The sequence below is a fragment of the Mus pahari genome, chromosome 4, assembly GCF_900095145.1.
Source record: "Mus pahari chromosome 4, PAHARI_EIJ_v1.1, whole genome shotgun sequence".
In the NCBI taxonomy this organism is placed as follows: Eukaryota; Metazoa; Chordata; class Mammalia; order Rodentia; family Muridae; genus Mus; species Mus pahari.
Genome location: NC_034593.1, coordinates 32829195 through 32848933, shown reverse-complemented (window position 1 = coordinate 32848933; position 19739 = coordinate 32829195). Strand labels below are relative to the sequence as shown.

The window sequence follows — 19739 nt, the reverse complement described above, 5'->3', positions numbered from 1 at the left end:
TAGGCAATGCTGGGAATCATGCTAGTGCCATCTCTGGGAAGGGGGCCTCCTGGGGCGTGTTGCTGGTAGGAGGGCCTGGCAGTGGGAAGACGGCCCTGTGTACTGAGCTCCTGTGGCCAAGTTCGCCCGCCAGCCTGCAGAGAGGTCTGCATCGCCAGGCTTTGGCTTTCCACTTCTGCAAAGCCCAGGACTCAGACACTTTGTGTGTTGGAGGGTTTATCAGAGGTCTGGTAGCCCAGATCTGCCAAAGTGGACTCCTCCAAGGTTATGAGGACAAGCTAAGAGATCCAGCTGTCCAAAGTCTCCTAGAGCCTGGAGAGTGTGAGAGGAACCCAGCNGAAGCATTTAAAAGGTAACAGTGGGAAGGTAGCCATGATTGCATTTGTATCCATCTAAGTCTGAAATACCTTGACTACACTCTACTACTCAGTCTTTGGACTTAAATCATGGTTTGTCAGTANACATCATTAGTTATATAAAAGAGAACCAAGCTTAAGCTTTGTATCATTGCATAGTGTGTGGCTTAAAAGTGAGGCTTAATTTTGCTGGCTTAATTACAGAATGCTGCTTTCTTCTACAGTGCCTGTAGATGGTATGGGGTATTTGTAATAAGAAGCAGCAGTTAGCTGCTGGGAGTCTGGGGTGGGATTTCACCTAGGCTAGCTTTTGTCATAGTAGTAGTTATAGTTTCTTTAAATAAGAAGTATACTTTGTCTAAAACAGAGTCCTTAGGAATTTGCTCATGTTGTGGGATTTATTCTCTTATTAACTAATAGAAAAGTTGAGTGACCTATGGTGATATTTATAAAATAGCGAACATTTGAACTATCTAAGTGTTTGAGTGATGAAGATAACATTGTTNCACTCATTTAAGAATCTCCATGGAATAGACTGGTGGGTGGAAGTGAGCATGTTGCTTTTGAAAATGGTTTCAGATGTGAAACTGCATTCCAGGAAATGCCAGTCCTTGGAGATAAGTTTCGCTTGTCAGTCTCTTCTCATTTAGAAGTTGGCATTTTGTCCTCCCTGCCTTACTTCTGCCTGAGTCTCTCATCTCCCTATNTACCTGTTTCTCCACACTGCTTAGGTCCTCCCGAGCCAGGTGTGTGTTCGGTACTCTGCACTCTGGTGCCGGAGAGGTTTGTGTGTCTGGAGGAGGGATTTGCAGTCTCTCCCGAACCAATGTTTGTTTTTATGTCCTGAAATCTAAAACTTGTGCAGGTGATACTGAAAGTATTTGATAATGATAGTAAACATTGTGGGGGTTGCNGTGATGTGTGTTACAAATATTAAGCCATGTAATTTTCTTAGGGATTCTGTGATGTGGGAACCTTTATTCTATTTTCTAGATGAGGAAACAGAGAGAGACAGCAGAAGGANATTATCTAAGGTTATATAGGTTGCAAAGTTGCATATTGATATTTTATATATACATATGNATATATGATATTTACATATACTTATATGATGTATATGTATACATACACATACAAATATATATGTATATCTATCTCAAATACACATAGATAGATAGATAGATAGATAGATAGATAGATAGATAGATAGATAGATAGATAGATAATTGAACTAGAGTTTGAAGAATTTGATGAGTAACAGTTGTGGGTGGAGAAGTGGAGAACCTGGAGGTGTGTGTTTAGTACCATATTCAGATGGCCCATAGAGTNACAGGAAGAGTGGGGTTTGAATGGAAGATGCCCCCATAGACTCATGAATGTGAAAGCTTGATCCGAAGCTGGGCATAGCCCCAGAGGTGGGGCCCAACTAGAGGAAGTGGATGACTGAGGGCAGGTCTTGAATTTTGTAGCCCCACCCCNTTTCCCCTCTACTCTCTGCTTTCTGTGGTTGCTTCTTGTTAGGTATTTGATCACAGTACAGGGAGTGTGACTGGGAGGGTTGAAGGTGAATAGTCAGCTTGGGGGTAGTGACGGAGAGGTGTGACGTCCTTCTAGACCTTTAGGTGAGTAAATGCAGTCTGGTAAGACACTGGATGAGTCTTCTGTTAGCCATCAGATTCAGGGCTAGCTACTGCCTGTAAGCTGCTGAGGAAACCAGGACAAGCCTGTGACACAGACTCAGCCAGGTTGTAGGTTTGGTGGAGGGCACCCTCTGTGGATGCTTTGCATGATCAGTGCTGTCACCTGAAGCACACCTCTCCGTCACCATAAACACCCCTCTCCCCTTACTGCCTTTTCTGAAGGTAACTGTTAGTGATTAAGGAGCCAGGTGTAATTTGTTTTAAATAATTCCATAAGCTATCTGAGTGACATCATAAACAATCACTTCTAGAGTATAGAGTCTGATACTTAAGAGTTCAAACTCCTGTTGGGTAACTGTATGTATTCTCATCCCAAATAACTCTTCATAATGACATTTATTTTCCTGAAAACATTCAGGACATTTTCTCACATTTAGACATTGGTCTGTAACTACTTTTCTGCCTGTTTGGAAGTTTTTAACTAATTGAAGGGATGGAAGCCAAGTTAGGGCCTTGGATGAAAACCACACCCACACTGCCCTTCTGATTGACAGGGGTGCCAGTCCCTTGGTGGTGCCACCTATACTTGCTGTGTGTCTGCTTGCTTGACTTTCTCCCCAGTCATCTAGCAAGAAGTAACCCCTGAGCGCCTCCATCTTGGGTCTCCCACCCTTTAGATCTGTAAGCCCAGTAAGCCATGGTTTATACTCTTCCCACCCTGGTGTTTTGTTACATCAGTACACAGTGGACTTAAGACAACCCACTTTAAGTATCTTCAGAAAAGTGTATTGGAACATGTGTTAGATTTGGACATGCGTAGACATAGGTCACCCAGGAGAGGGCTGTTTTTTCTAAGCAGTTACTTTATTTGGGGAGAGTTAAAAGTAGATAATTAAGGGGTATGCCCTATTTAGGGTTACTAGTTAGGATTTCTCTGATGAAACACCATGACCAAAGGCAACTTGAGGAGGAAAGCATTTATTTTCTTATGCTTTCATATCACTATTTATCAAAGGAAGTCAGGATAGGAACTCCAACAGGGCAGGAACCTGAGGCAGGGGCTGCTGCAGAGAGGAGTGCTGCTTACTAGCTTCCTCCTCACTCATGGCATGCTCATCTGCTTTTTTATAGAGCCCAGGACCACCAGCCCAGGGATGGTACCACCTGCAATGGCCTGGGCCCTCTCCATCCATCACTAATTAAGAAAATGCACTATGCACTTGCCTACAGCCATCTTATGGAAGGAATTTTTCAGCTGAGGTTCCCTCCTCTGAAATGACTAGCTTGTGTCAGGTTGGCATAAGACTAGCCAGCAAGGTGTAGAAGTAGATAATTGATGAAGAGTTAAATGAAACAGAAATGTAAGCCTAGAGAAGTAGAATTGTCCTTTTTCTTTTCAATAAAATCAAAGCCAGCTTTTGTAACATTGCTTAACATAAAAATCTTGGTAATATTAGTGGCTTCGTGAATTCACAGGAAGCAGGGCAGCAATCTACACTTGATGAAGAAAAGTCTTAGCTGGAGAACTGGCTGAGGAGAGACTCAGTCGTGAGCTTTTTCATCTACTTGACTTTTGCCCCTCAGTTTTACTTTTTATCTTTTTCCTTGTATTCTACTCTCAGCCCTTGACTAGACTGTGCAGTACTGATGGTTAAATCTTACATGAGATGATGTATGGCTAATTTTATTGGAGTGACTTTTGATGACATGACAGTGCCTTTCCCCTCAGACATGGCATGCTGCTTCTCAGAAGTTCCCTTCTCATTCATTCATTCATTCATTCACTCACTCATTCATTCATTGATTCAGAAGCAGACAGGACAGTGAGAGCTGTGCTGAGTTCTGGGTTGAGTTGAGTTCAAGATAAAGCAGTGTGTGGTGCAGTTGCAGTCCTGCCTTCAAAGAGACTAGATTCTAATCCCCATTCTGGTTGGAAAACTGACAGTGTTCGTGTGGCACACTGTGCTGCTCACAGGATTATTTCACTTATTGAAGAGACAGAGAAACATGTGATTGCTTGTTTCTTTTCATTTTACTTAGTTTGCAGTTAATTGTATATATTTACATTTTTTCTTTAAGTCTATTTGTGTTACTCAAAGGAACTAAGATTATAATGCTTTCATTTTCATTTGTGCTGAGATTTCATTCTGTCCTCCTCCGACCCTAGGGTTTCAGTACAGAGCTGTGTGCTTGCCTTCAACATGGCTTCTTCTCTAGTGTTTAAACAAGTAAATCAGGGCTTCCTGTCCGTCCTGTAACCATTATTTCAGTTAGTTCTGACCAAATGGTAACTATCTCGGTAGGAAATAAGGCCTGTGGGCGAGAGGGGAGCAGTGCTTCAAGTCTCCTGTGCGATTTAGAAGCAGGCCAGAAGCTGTCATTTCACTAGGCTACAAACTCCCAGCTAGGCCTTCAGTGTCTCTCAGATTTAGGTGGTCACAGAGCTCAGAAGCCCTCATCTCTATCCTTGCCTTTATTTCTGGATGACACTCTGCAGGTGTCCCTTTCCCTCTGGTATCTCAGATTAAGTGTATGTGGATTAGAATTGTGAAGAACTATTAAAGATGGGTGAATGGCTGTAGGTAATTAGAATTTACATGAAGGGCTATGGACTTGCAAAAGAAGATCTCAAGCTGAGAGATGAGTTCCTACCCCCAGCCATCAGAACAGGAGTCCTGGTGAGGCTGAATCTTCCTGGTGCTTTCATCTGTCACCTCCAGCTTCTTACCTGGGATGTCCTAACTCATTCAGGCATCCTTTGTTCCCCTCTCTCTTCCCCATCTCCATGACATCATTCATGCCTGAGGAACTTTTCCTGCCCACTGTAGTGCTTAGTTAGCACTTTGCATGATGTCAACAGCTGCTAAGTAATTATCATTTAATGAATGCAGAATGCTGCTTGCCTATCTAAAATATTCCCTAACATAACTGAAAGGCTGAAGCCTTTGAATGAGTAAGAAAAATGAAATGTTTTATTGTTAAGACTGATTCTAAATGCAGAACAGACTAGTGTAGTGATTTTTAATTTATTAACCTGCTGTGCAAATTGGCATTAATCCAGGTAATTTGGTGGCAAGATACCCACCTCCCATCTCTTCAACAGAGGGCTCAGAGCAGAAGGCCCACTTTCTTGTTCTCTTGTGTGTACTTATGGCAAAATATTCTTTTTCCATCACTTGTCTTTTATAACTTATACTGTGTAGGATAATTGTCATTTTCATCCTCTTTTAAAAGTATTTTTAAAATTAAAAATATGTGAGTGTTTGCATATATGCATCAGAACAAGTCGTGAGGTCTCTGGGAGCTATAGCAGTAAGTGGTTATGAGCCACTAGATGTGAGTGTTGGGAATCGAACTCTGGTCCTCTGCATGAATAATCCTTTTTCTTAACAGCTGGCTACACCACCTTTCTATCCTCTTCATATTCCTTTCTCAAGTATTTTTAAACTGAAGATCCCTGTTAAGATATCTTTTTGTTCACTGTTTATACACAGCAAAACCATAATTTCATTTATAAAACTTTGCAGGTGTCTTTAGGCCAAGACCATTTTCACCTTTTGCTCTATCATTTACAATATTTGTGTATGTATGTTGTGTTTATTTACTTATAAAAGCATTTTGAATTATCTATAGTATATGGTCGTAAGTGGTTGTATCCACATGAGGTGTCCATAGAGGTCAGAAGAGGGAATTGGATCCTCTAGAGCTGGAGTGACAACTGATTGTGAGCTGCTGTGTAGGTGCTGGGAACTGAACTCAGTCAGAAGATCAGTGAGTATCCTTAGTTCCTGAGCCATTTCCACAGCCTGCCTGATCAGCTTCCTCTAGGACAGCTCTCCATTCTTTGGAGCCTTCCACTTCCTCTCAGGTTTGTCCTCTTGCTCCAAGCTACATCCTGAGTGCTGAGCGCCTGCAGTGCTCTCTGTATGCGCAGCATGCTCTGCTCACTTCTCTTCCAAGGTTTCTTTCTTTTTTTAACTCTGTGTGTGTGTGGTGTGTGTGTGTGTGTGTGTGTGTGTGTGTGTGTATAACAGAGACAGAGAGAGATGCTCAACATATACACACACATTTAATAAATAAATGCAAAAACCCCAACAAATAATAAATGCAAAAAAAAAAAAAAAACCCATAACAACAAATGTTGCAAAGATGATCCAGAGATACCCTAAGTTGATGCATGCCAAGGAATGAAGTAGGAAAGCAGGTGAAGACTTTGTTTTCCATTATTAAGCTGCCATGTTTCTCTAAGGGCAGAAGGCCTTGTCTATGGAGGTGAAGTAAGGTGATTTATAATGCAAGCCATTAATCCAAGCTGAAGTGCTTCAGACCTTGGACTTAACTGAGCACAGTGTGGAGTTTCCATGTCCCATGTTCAGAGCCCAGGCTTCCATGAAGCCCTGTGACACAGCACAGGCATGCTGCCAGACATACCCTGGATTTAGTCTAAATTTTATGGTGAGCTAATTTGGGGTTATTGTATATTTAGAAATCAAAGTTATGTTATAAAAGTTATGGAACCCCATATGGAGTTGCAATCCATAGTTGAAGCAACTGAGTTCTAGAGCCATGTCTGTCTTTGGTTTTTTTCAAGACTGAGGCCTGTGCCATGGTGGCAGATGTGGCCTGAACAAGGCTTCAGTTTGGCTTTTTCTCTGGTGGGTCTTGCCATCACCATGGTAACAGAACTGTGGTGTGAATGTGCTCTGGTTGCCCTGCTGGCCCAGAGATGATGACACTTAAGGAGAGACAGGATCCCAACTGTAACCTGACCCCACACCTGAAGTAGATAAAATATACACATAGACACAAGAGAGAGTTCACATAATTGTTATGGGAAGGTATAGACCATAATTATGAAAATAACTGCAAGGCTAAGAAGAAAGGAGTATTTCAAATGGAAGTCATTGTTTGCATTAGAGATCTGGGAGTCGTGGATTAGTCAGTGTCATTCACCCATTCACCCAGTCTGTCAGCAACTTGTTCTACCTCCAAGAATAAGCCAACACCTCCTGTGTCCACTTCCCACCATAGCTAAATCCTATGTTGCCAGAATTACAGCAGCCTCCCTGGACCATTAGAGATGGAGTCAGGTCATATTACTTCCTCACTTAGACACGCCAGCCACTCCTAACACCAGTAGAGGAAAACCTGAGTACTCTGGGGTCTCCTGCTGGCGTTGGCCTTTGACCTTGCCCTGTAATGCTTTGACCCTCTTCCTTCCTTTTGAGTCACAGTGTCTTCATCCCATCAGGTTATGTTACAGCCAACACATTTTTCCTCCTGAAATCACTTCTTTGTAACTTTACCTCCTCAGAACCTTCCGAAGCCTTCCTGCTCAGTCCTTGTCCTGTTTTCCTTCAGTGCCAGGGCTCATGCTTAGGGCGTAGCATCAGATAGCCCTCTCCTGCCCATGCCCACGGAGATAGATATGCCTCCTCCCTCAGCTGGCCCCACATCCCACCATCCCACTCTGCTCTTTAGTCCTTAATGATCACGTGAGATCGGGAGTTATTCTGTCTAATTTTAACTTTGACTTTCTCACTACTTTTTTGAGGGAGTACAGTATGGTTGCTAGAGTTAGAATATAACAACAGTCAACCATTATTAAACTAGTAGCCAACTACTTGTTTTAATATAAGACATTCTAATTTTGGCCAAGTCGATATAATTTTTATTGTTTAAACCACATTCAATTCTGAAATACTTCATTTTTGTGTGAGAAACAGTTTACACCTATAGCTATATGTATTATAGAGTTGTTGATGATCAAATCTCTTTTATACCATCCCCCTGCTATAGCCAGAATATTTCCATATTCTGGGGGGATGAAAGTGAGAACAGCTAAGGACTCACTGTGACTACCTGAGAGGTACAAGGTCTGAGATGTCTAGGGTCTTATAGAGGGACAGTATGGATTGTGGTGTACAACCAGAATCATTAAGCGATGTCTTTGTGTGTGTGTGTGTGTGTGTGTGTTTCTAAAGATTTATTTTACCTTTCATGCATATGTGTTTGTGTCTGTGTGAGCATATGCCACATGAATGTAGACATTGAAAGAGACTAGAAGAGGAAGTAAGATCTGTTGGAGCTGGAATTACACTGTGAGCCAGTTGATGTGGTTGCTGGGAACTAAACTCCAGTCCTGAGGAACAGCCTTAGCTATTGCAGTGTTGCTGAGGCAGCTGTTGTACTTTGGTTCATTCATTTCTTTGAATTCATATTGGGTGGGAGGAACACATCAGGTCCTGTCCTAGGGCATGCAGTTAGCAGACGTGGCAAATATTCTCTTTATTGGCTTATTTTTGCTAGCTAGCAGAGGTGAAGAAGAAGGTAAGACAATAGGTAACAGTGTTTAATAGGAAACCAACGCAGGGCAGGAGCTAGGGCTGGTAGAGTGGAGGGTGCTCTATCATATATGGCTACTTAGGATGTTTGGAAGGAAATTTGACTGGAGCTTCAGACCCAAGAGATACCAAGTACAAGGTCATACATAGCCTTAGTAGGAGTCGGTTTAATGTCTAGGAACACAGAGACTGCAGAATTGAGGATAAAGGACTATTTCTTCAAGAGTCACAGGGGCAAACAGTGGGAGACAGAAACAGCTAGGACCCTGAGAGACCTTTAGATAGTTGCAAGGACATTAGGTTTATTTGTATGGTTTTTTTGGTTGTTGTTGTTTGTTTGTTTTTTGTTTTTTTGTTTTTTGTTTTTGATTTTGAGTAGATTTGAAGTCATGGATGCTCTTTAGACAAAAATAATCTGACTTAAGGTTTTAGAAGGTCACAGTGACTAGTGTCCTGAGAAGAGGGTAGATGAGCTAAGACCAGGAAGGCAGTAGTGGCCAGCATGGCCATCTGTGTGCAGGTGCTTAGACTTGGGAGAATGGAGAGCCCAGCAGATGTATATTCTGAGTTTGGTTTCAGATTGACCTGAGAGCTTGTTGGAGGTGAGTAATGACAAAAATAAAGCAAGATCTGCCTCTTGGGATCTTGACTTGGAAGCTAGCAGGCTGCAATTGTGAGTTACTGCAAAATAGAGGCTGAAGGGAGGAGCCCAGTGAGGGCTGGAAGCTGGAGGGTGCAGTTCAGACTCAGCCAAAGCTTGCCTGGGATGTTGCTGGCTTCTAAGGCCACTAATGAGCAGGCAGAGTAATAACATGGGGCTCAGAACTTGATGGAGTTTCTGATTAGGGGTTGTTAAAGCATGAAGAAGGAATTACTGCAACAGGGGATAGGGCCATGCACAAAGTGTCAGTGGTGAAGTATTCCTGTGAGTTGAGGATCATGTGTGGGAGTGAGTGACAGGTAGGTCATCGCCATAGAATGAGAAAGCTTAGTACCTGGCAAATGGAAGCCTTTCTGTGATGCAGGATTGACATCCAGCAGAACACTGGAGAAGCTGTGGGCTCATGGACTGCTTGCAAATGGCAGAGAAGAAGGGTGGAAGGAGAGGAGTACTAAAGAGGAGATGCGCTCTCTGATTCGTGGGAGACAGTGGAATGTTGGGAATTGCTGTTGAGTAGGAGCAGTTGGTGGAATCTGAAGAACAGACGAGCAGAAGGAACATTTCCACCTAGGGTGTGAATCTGTCCCCCATGGCCATGGTTAGAGGAAAACAGTGGAGCTGTGAGCCAGAGTGGGCTAGTTTGGAGCACTCTAGTAAAGTTGTTGTGTGACACATGCTTATATGTCAGATGGTATGGAATGGGTCCAGAAGCTGGAATGCTGAAAGTACCTGGATTATCTATCAGGTCTGGCTATCTATTGTGTCTTGTGCCAGTAGGTTACTAATCCACATTCCTATGTTTTAAACATGTTTTTATTTGTATGTGTATGTATATCTGAAGTCAGGTCTTTAGATCTGGCAGCAAATGCATTTACCCATGAAGCCATCTCGCCAGGTCCATAATAATTACTTTGAAGATTTTATTGAGCTAAAGAGGTGACTCAGCAGTTGAGAGCACTATCTGCTCTTCTAGAGGACCCTGGTTCCATTCCTAGCATCCACATGGCAGCTCACAACCATATGTAATGCTACTTGTAGGGGATCTGACACTTCCTGGTCTTCTAGGCCCATACATGGTATATATACATGTACTGGCAAAACATTCATGTATATAAAATGGGGGAAAGAGGTTTGTTCTAACTTTTTGATTATGTGTCTGTCTGTCTGAAATGGATTTGTGCATTTGAAATCAGAAGATGGTTTTGGATTCCCTGAGCGAGAGTTACAGACACCAACATGGTGATGTGAACTATCCTCTGCAGGAATAGCAAGCCATCCCTCCTACCCCTTAACCTCATAATAAATTATTTAAGTGTGTATCAGTGTATTCACATGTCACATGTCACTGACATGTCTGTCAGTGTGTCACTTGGATGAGCGTAGCAGTATCCTGATAGTGCCTCTCATCAGTGAGGGCCTTTCCATCCTTGGGCCAGCAATGCTGTTGGGACTCAGCTGCTCTGGGTTTCTTTGTGATCTTTGCCAAACCTCTCATGCACTTGTCTTCTTTAGTATAGTTTGTCTCACTTTTGACCTGGTCCTGGAGGAATCTCAGCTCCTTGAGGCTCAGAGGTTCTGCTCTTCCTCAGTAATGCTTAGATTAGCTCTTGTAACCTCCTGCCCTTTCCAGCCTCAGATTCCTCCAGCTCTCTTGAGTGTTGTTTGTGTCTAAAGTAAGCAGAGTTCTCTTTCCAGCATGTGGACTGAGCTTTCCAACTGGCCTGCAGACACACTTGGCCTACTTTCTTCAGCCCTTTAAACACTGTCCAGAACTTAGCAAACACACCTTGGGGAAAACTAATCTTGTGTGCTGAACTCTTCAGATTTGCACTTTGCTCTTTAAACCAGACCCGACTGACCTCTGCCAACCCTGTGGGTTTGATTCCTAGCAGAGTTTCTTGGTGAGCCAAGCAGGTTTTTAGCCTGTGTCTGTAAACAATAATATAATTTTTCTAAGTCCTTGGGTGGTGTTGTAAATTGCTTCTCTTTAGACATCAGTACTAGGTCTGGTCTCAAATGGCCACTCTCTAGCCATCCTGCATAACTTTTATACCCATCTTCTGTCTGGATCCCCAGACCTTCCATTCTGCTGGCTGCCTCTCCAGGCCTTACCATCTTAAGACTCAGTGTTCAAATGAGAGTAGCAATTTGAAAGTTAAAGTCACTCCCCCACGTTGGTATCATTTTTTCTCTGTTCAGCATTGAAGCAGAGGTGTTTACATTCAGTTCCTGGCTTCATGAGACTAGCTTTGTGTGCTCGCTGCAGGTCCAGCCAGTCTCTGGCTGTCACTGCATACCTTTGGGAGAGGTTGGGCTCTGTTCACTCAGAACTGAGCTTCTGATGCTTCTGTGTCTTTTTGCCTGCTGTATGTTCCTTATGCTTTCATATTCCATATTTACCTTGGTTAAGATTTCAGAAACTGGTCTGACCTTGCTTTAATTATCAGCTGGTTGTTACTGTTGGTTCAGTGAATGAATAGATAGTATTTAATCCTCAACTGATTTGAAATAGCAGCTACCACCATCATCTTCATTCCCCTCTTACAAATGCCTTCATTTATTGGATGAGTGATTTTCTTTTTAAGAAAAGAAAACACAATCTAAGTTTGTTGTCCCAAGAAAAGACAAGATGAAAATTATTGGTAGTTTTATTTTCTGTAAAAAAATAAATAAATAAAGCCTCTCAGAAAACAGTATTTTTATTAAAGTCTGGAATTTTTTAAAGAATTAAATAATTTATTAGTAAAATGACTGGCAGATATGTCAGTATGTAGTCCAAGATTATTTAGAACATGCTAGATCTAGCATTAACCGCTACATAAATGACCTTCCCACATGTTAGGCTGGGGAGCTCCACCATTGAGCTAGCCCCTTAGCTCTTACATGGATAATCCTCGGACACTGACTTTTGCAGGGAGAAGATAGACTTGAGACTCTAGCATCGGAAGTGTGTAGTCTCACACTCTGTAAGTGGCAACACCACAGTGACAAACCCAAGACAAAACCAGTTCAAAGGCTGGTTAGTCTCACAGGCTTCGAAGTTCTAGTCACTGAGTGAGGGAGCCCATTATGTTCAGGTCTCTGTTGGGGTTGGTGCTATCTGGCAGTGGTGGAGCATGTTCAAAGCACAGGCGCTGTCCTCATGACTGAGTATTGAAAGAGAAGACAAGGCCGGCATCCCAGTGACTTCTTTAAGGGCATGCCATGGTGACCTGAAAACCTTTTAGCCTTGGAATTTAGCATCTTGTGTGGATTTTGAGTGTTAAATACTTGAGGATATTGGTTCTTTATGCTCCCCTGGAATCACAACAGTTTAGTTTTAGTACCTGTCATGCAAGTCATTCACCATGACACATGTGTGGAAGCTAGTGGACTCTCTCTCATTGCCTGTCCTCATTTTCCCGTTTGCCACTGTGTACTCCAGACTAGCTGCCTTCGAACTTCTAAGGGTTCTCCTAACTCCACGTCCAGGTTTTCTTTAGAAGTTTTGTGTTTCAAGATACACACTTCACATGGGCAACAAGCACAGTACCTGCTGAGCCATCCCCTTCAGCCCTGTAATCCAGAGTTTTCAATCACACATTTTTAAGCAGAAATGGGACAACCTTCCTGTAAAACCTCAGTCATGGGCCACTCATCACTGAAGCAGTACTTTGCTGAAGCCCAGAGAAAGAAAGGCTCACGTGTGAGTGTTTAGAGAGGTGTACATATCCACAGGGTTAGACTCACGTGTGAGTGTTTAGAGAGGTGTACATATCCACAGGGTTAGGCCAGCAGCAGCCACAGAGCCACTCATGTTCTGTATCCCTAGGAACTCTCTGGCCCCTCATCTTCATCCCTCCTCCTGCTCATTTCCTCTCCACAGTCCTGAGCCTGAAGAGAGTTCTTTTTTATGGAGAAGAATCCAGTAATACTATTATGGAGGAAGCAGACTTAATCCTGAGACAGTGTGCTTTAGATGCGTGGGCTCCAAAGTATTGTGCCTGCCCCACTTTCCACTCTCTCTCAAAAAGAGATCAGTGACTTTAATGTCTGCACACCCCAGTTTAGTAGAGGATGATTCTGGTAGTCTATTGTATATAAAAATACCAGGAATTGTTTAACAGGACCAGTGCTGAGGGAATGGAGGTTGCCCTAGTTAGGACTACTGTTGCCACGATATAGCACCATGGCCAAAGCCGCTTGGGAAGAAAGGGTTTATTTCATCTCACACTTCTAGGTAAGTCTATCACAGAGGAAGGGCAGGAACCTAGAGGCAGGAGCTGATGCAGAGGCCATGGAGTGGGTACTGCTTACTGGCTTGCTCTTCATGGGTTGCTCAGCCTGCTTTCTTATAGAAGTAAGGGCCAGCAGCCCTGGCCCCACCCACAGTGGACTAAGTTCAACCCTCATCAAGCAGTAATTAAAAAAATGCCCTGCGAACTTGCCTACAGCCATCTTAAGGAGTCAGTTTTTCCATTGAGGTTACTTCCTTCCAGATGACTTCAGATTGTGACAAGTTGACATAAAACTAGCCAGCACAGGGAGCCTATGGCAGGCCACTGTAGGCTGTAACCTTTTTAAAATGTATTTGCAAAGTTAGTGCAACCTACCTGAAATAGTTGTAGTCGTTTGACTCAGGGTTTGTTGTTGTTGTTGGCTTGTCCCATTTTCAACTACTGTTTTTTAGCTGCTGTCTGAGCATGTGTTTTTGTAAATGCCTTAAAACTACGTGTTCACACACACAGCTTTCTTTTTCAGAATTTGGATTTTCCTCCTCAGCATTAGGGCTGCAGGTCCTGCCAGCTGTGGTTTGTAGCTCATCCATGTCCTAACAGTGGGTATAAATGTTTGTCAGAAGTGGAGGAATTGATCACTCTGCTTCTGCTTTATTGAAACTGGACTCCCAGAGTTGGTGTGGGTACTTCTTAAAACACCCCTCGTGTCTGAGAAGGTCAGGTCTCCACTGGGACATGGACTGTCACAGTGTCATGTAACAACCCTGCTGAGTCTGTGGATCACAGATGCCCAGCAGCTGTATTACCTGCTTGGAATACATGACGATGCTTATCTTTGTAGGCTCAGTGTTCTCTGGAAACATTTTCATTTGTTTTTTCTAGAACCTAACCCTAAAAGAAATCACCAAATGGGCTGTTTTCCATCGCTGTGGGCGTGCTGATCTCACAGTGCCCTGTAGAGAGGGACAGCTGGTAGAAACAGGTTGTGTAGGTCCAAGCATGGAATCCACAATCAAAGTACATACGACAGTAGCATGTAAGTGGCTGTAGAGTAAGCCCTGTGTTGGAATGTCCATAGGAGGTGTAATAAATGGATACATTATAAGGAATTCACTTCCATGGTGATAGATGCAGAGAAGCTGCAAGATGTGCAGCTAAGACGCTGGAGACCTAGGAAAGCTGGCCTGAGTCAGGGCAGTGGGTGGAGCAAGTTCTCATTGCAAAGCTCATTTCCTAAAGACCCAAACAGATGAACTTTTGAACCTGAAGAGAGGGGTAAAGTGATACTTCTACTCAGGCAGTCACAGTTAGTCTTCCGCTGACTCGGGGAGAGTCAAGCTCGGGACCTTAACCTCAGAAGCATCCAGAACAGAAGACCATGTGTGGGCATCCTGTGACCCAGGCAAGTTGACACATAAAGCCAACCACCACAAGCCCTCAGGAGCTGAGTGGAAGCCAGAAGTGAGTCATCTATGCTCACATTTGGGAATGAAGACACTGTTCTGGAGTTGTAGGTATCTTATTCTTGAGTGTTGTGAGGTTTTTACACATTTGGGATAGAAATCTTTATAAATAAATTCTTTATAAATATATTAGGCCACTCAGTCATTCACCCAGCAAACATTCATAGGTGATTCTTCCATAGGGTGAGCTATTGGGAGGGCAAAGGTCAGTTCTCCTAAGCGTCCTTTCTCTTTCCTTGGGATCAGGAAGGTACATGCCACACTGCCAGTTCCTTGGTGGCTTGATTAGTCCCAGTTGTTGAGGGCTTTTGAGCAGTGTATGTTTGCAGCACCTTCCCTGTGCCAGGTTGCACAGTGAGCAGTTCTATCCCAAGCCCTCTGTGTGTGTATTTGAGCTGAGCTCTGGGGATAGAGAAGAAAGTGAGCTTGGTAGCAGGCATATGAAGAGGGTTCTGGCAATAGAGAGCGGGTCTGTTCAAAGGCCCACAAGCAGGCCCGCAGAGTTGGAGGGGATCGGCAAGCAATAATTATTGGTCAGGGCCTGGAAACAGAAGCCTGTGGTTGGACTCAGCATGCTGCCAGGGCAGTGTGGACCTTGGTAGCTTGAGGGGTAATGATGGGATTGAAGGCCCTGGCCAGGCCAGCCCATGAACAAAGGGCTTTCTGTTTAATGACTTGCTCAGCATTAGTGTGTGAAGAGCAGAGTCAGCTGCTACCGAGAACTCAGACGCCCACACCAAGGGACATGTTACCAGGAGAGATTTATTATATTTTTCTTGCGTATTTTATTGCATATCATGTTAAAATTTTTGGTTTGCATGTAGTAATAGTGACTCTTGTACAGTTGTATGATTTTGATGAATGTCGAGTCGGTGGTATAAAGCAATCCTGTCACTTCTAGAATTCCTCATGCATTCTTTGGACTCTTTCCCACATCCAAGTTCTAGATCACATCCCTACAATCTTTTTGGGGAAGCCATTTTGATATACTCAGACACAAAACTTTTTGCATCTTGGTCCATTTTCTTGCAAGGGAGGCTATCTGAATCCATTAGCTTGCTGTTTCTGTTTCCTTTTTGGTTGGAGTGGCACCCTCTTGTGTGATGTCTGTGCATACGTCTGTGTGTGTTTATACCGCAGGGTGGGTTATCGGTGGAGCTGTGGAAGCACTGAGGTTCATTCAGATGCTCATGGGGCTGTGAGTGGTGAATACTGAGAGCAGAGATCTTTGGTGCATGTGATAGATGTGTGCTTGAGGAACTGCTGAACTAACCTGCACTACTGTTTCTTTGGTTTTGTTTTTGTTTTTTAACCAACCTTTGTGTTCACAGCAGACAAAGTACTAGATAGGGTAAGGTGCAGCGGTCGGTGTATAGTAGATAGGGTAAGGTGAAGTCAGTGTTCAGTGGGTAGGGTAAGGTGCAGTGATCGGTGCATAGTAGGTAGGGTAAGGTGCAGCAGTCAGTGTACAGTAGGTAGGGTATGGTGAAGTAGTCTATGTACAGTAGGCTTGTTAGATGTCACTATTTTGTTTTCTCTTTAGACTGTAAGCATCCAGAGAATGGGCCTTTGTTCCTTAAGGTCCCCCAGAGCCTCGAAGGCGATCTTAGCAGATCTAAATAAGTATAGTGTAGACTGGAAAACAGATTGCTTCATTGTAGGGTGCACTGCTGCAAGAAAAGGTGATGAAATTACTACTTTACAGTCTCTCAGAGTGAGTATGGGTTAGACCTTCTCTACACATGGATCCCCTGTGAGAAATGATCATGGAATACTCTTTAATACTGTTGATCATGTGACATATGAGTGTATTAGCTGCTCTTCTGTTGCTGTGCTAAAACGCCATGAGCAAAGGCAACCTGAGAAGGAAGGGTTCTTTCAGCTTACAGCTGTAGTCCATCATGGAGAAGTCCAGGCAGGATCCGAAGCAGAAGCCATGGAGTAGGGCTGCGTGCTGGCTTGCTCCCCAGGCTTTTTCCCAGGATTGTCTGCCCAGGAGTAACAGGTCTCACAGTGGTAGACTCTTTTATTTCAATCACAAATCAAGGAAACGCCCCACAGGATTGCCTACAGGCCAGTCTGATGAAGGCGCTTCTTCACTTAAGGCTCCTTCTTCTTGAATGACGGGCTTGTGTTAAGTTGATAAGAAACTAACCAATAAATACTATTAGCCCTTGTCAACTTGACACACAAACATATGACTATTAAACCATTACCTCTTTATTTCTGTTTGTCCCCATGAGGTCATTTTACTATTTGCAACGTGAACCAATGTAACTAAATATCCTATAGTCTTTTTTTTCTTTTTTCTTTTTTCTTTTTTTTAAAAGTCTAGCACTTTGAAAAGTTCAGTGTCTTAGGTAGGGTTTCTGTTGCTGTGATGAAACACTATGACCAAACAACTTTGGGACAAAATGGTTTATTTGACTTACATTTCCATATCATAGTCCATCATTGAAGGAAGTCAGGGCAGGAATGCCAACAGGTCAGAAACCTGGAGGATGTGGGAGCTGATGCAGAGGCTAATGAAGAGTGTTGTTTGCTGGCTTGCCATCATGGCTTGCCAGGACTACAAGCCTAGGGATGGCCCCGCCCACAGTGGCCCCTGTCCTCATCAATCACTAATTAAGAAAATGTCCTACAGCTGGATCTTATGGAGGCATTTTCTCAATTGAGGCTCTCACCTTTCAGATAGCTTCTAGCTGTGTCAAGTTGACACAAAACTAGCTAGTCCAGAAACTTTGGATTTTTAAGGAGACTTGGATATTGTAAAGAGACTGAATATGCTAGCCAGTTTTATGTCAACTTGGCACAAGCGAGAATCATCAGACAGGAGGGAGCCTCAATTGAGGATGTGCCTCCATAAAATTGGGCAATAGTCAAGCCTATAAGTCATTTTCTTAATTCATGTGGTAGGGTGCAGCCCATTGTGGGTGAGGCCATTTCTGGGCTGGTGGTCCTAGGTTCTAAAAGAAAGCTGTCTGAGCAAGCCTGGGAAAATCAAGCCAGTAAGCAACACCCCTCCATCACTTCTGTATTAGCTCCTGCCCCCAGGTTCCTGCCCTGCTTGAGTTCCTCCACAGCTTTTGAGGATGAACTGTTATATGGAACTGTGAATGAAATAAGCCCTTTCCTCCTCAAATTGCTTTTGGTCATGGTGTTTTATCCCAGCAATAGTAACCCTAACTACGTCAGTCTCATAAGTGAGTACCTGTAAAAAAAATAAGAAAATAATAAACAAACAAAACCCTCCAAGAATTAGGGCACAGTCAGTCACAGATCAAAGAAAGCCAAACTCCAGCAATGTAAGTAGCTTAAAGTTCATCTGAGACTCAATTTTCTGGCCTCCAAAGAGTCTAGGCATCTCTACTTCTCTGGCTCTGTCATTGCACAGCATACTCAGCTTGTCTTAGTCTCAGGGTTGTTCCCTTCCACAGCTGCTGCTGTCCTTGGTGGTCATCTCATGACACTGACACACCCACAGTGGGTTAGGTCCTCCCACTTCACTGATTATCAAGAAAATGCAGTACAGTCTTGCCCACACACCAGTCTGATGGAGTCATTTTCTCAGTTGAGGCTGCTTCTTCCTAGATGACCCTAGCTTGTGTCAAACAAGGGCAATAGGTTTCTTCCTCCTGTGGTGTCGGCAAAGCTTATCTGCCTTTCTGTATTTAGCACATTCAGAACCATCTAAGCATTTTATTACTGATTCAGAACACTGGGAAGGGTGTTGAAATCCAGCTTGATTCAGTTCCTAACATCCTTAATTATGCTGAGTCATAGCACACACACAGGCAAGTGCATAATACAGTGCACACTGTACTATGGAAGCTGATGATACTTTTAGGAAATGAATTACATGGAAGATACATTTTTATCTGAAATCTCCTTACTTTTATAACATTATAACTAATCATTTGAACTATGAATTCCAGTGCTCTCTCTGTGACATTGATCTGTTCTGTGACTGTCTTACAGGTGTGTGCTGCTCCCACTCCTGGGCATGAAGCCACCCCCGCAGAGCCTCTACCTGTTGGTTGACTCCGTGGACGAAGGCTGCAATGTGGTGGAAGGGGAGCAGACATCACCCAGCCTCTCGGGGACTGTGGCAGAGCTCTTGGCTGGTCACCACGAGTTCTTTCCCCCATGGCTCCTGCTTCTCTGCTCTGCCCGAAAGCAGAGCAGAGCTGTCACTAAAATGTTCACTGGTGAGTTGTGTTTTCCAGACCTGGACCAGAAGGGGTTCTTGTTGGTAAACAAGTACTTGGGCAGAGGTTTGAGTGCTACTTCTGTAGCCTTCTCAGCCTTCTGCCACCCCTGCACCTTAAGATCATATTTAAAATAAGGTGTTGTGTGCTTTAAAACCGCTTACATTGGCTTTTCCGAAAATTCTTTCCCTGAGCTGAGGGGATAATTCAGTGAGTAAGTGCTTGCTGTGCAAATGTGAGAACCCCCATACATAAACAACAACAAACCCAGCCTGGTATGAACACACAAACCTTTAATCCAGTGCTGTGGAGACAGAGACAGCCAGACCTCTAGGGTTTACTGTCTGTCCCGCCAGCCTAGCCAATCAGGAGTGACTCCTAAGGTTGTTCCTTGGCCTCTGCAGGCATTTACACACACCTGAATGTGTACACATACAAAAACAGTCTTTCCCTACTTCCTGTAGTAAGACCTAACTTAGTGATTAATTAGCTGGGCCGTTTATCAGTAGTTCTATGCACTTTTCAGCTCATTAGTCATTACATCAGTATCTCTACAGTGGCTCCTGAGGTCCTGTGGCAGGTTCTCATATGTGAGCCTCTCTACATGACAGGGCTGAGTAGAGCTCTTCGTATAATCTAAGGGCAGCTGCAGCAGTATTTGGGCGAAAGCTTTGGGTGAGCATGATGGTAGCCAGTGCGGTGTGGCAGCTCCTCTGATGGGGGAGGGTAAAGGTGGTCTCCTCCTCCAAGTCACCTGGTAGCATCAGCTCATTTTATGTTCTATATGCATTGTGAACTTTTAAAATTCATTTTTAAGTATGTGTGGGGGCATGCGCACTTGAGTTCCTCA

At 43.6% G+C, this 19739-nt stretch overlaps 1 protein-coding gene across 1 annotated transcript in view; it reads left to right on the top strand.

The window, feature by feature from the left end:
• The first annotated feature begins 6 nt into the window (after positions 1-6).
• Ankrd50 (ankyrin repeat domain 50) overlaps positions 7-19739 on the top strand; it is a 32640-nt gene continuing 12907 nt past the window's right edge. The window contains exons 1-2 of the mRNA XM_021195796.2: positions 7-352; positions 18660-18889. Coding sequence (XP_021051455.1) covers positions 18685-18889 — 205 coding nt within the window. The 5' untranslated portion in view covers positions 7-352; positions 18660-18684. The remainder of the gene's footprint in view (positions 353-18659; positions 18890-19739) is intronic.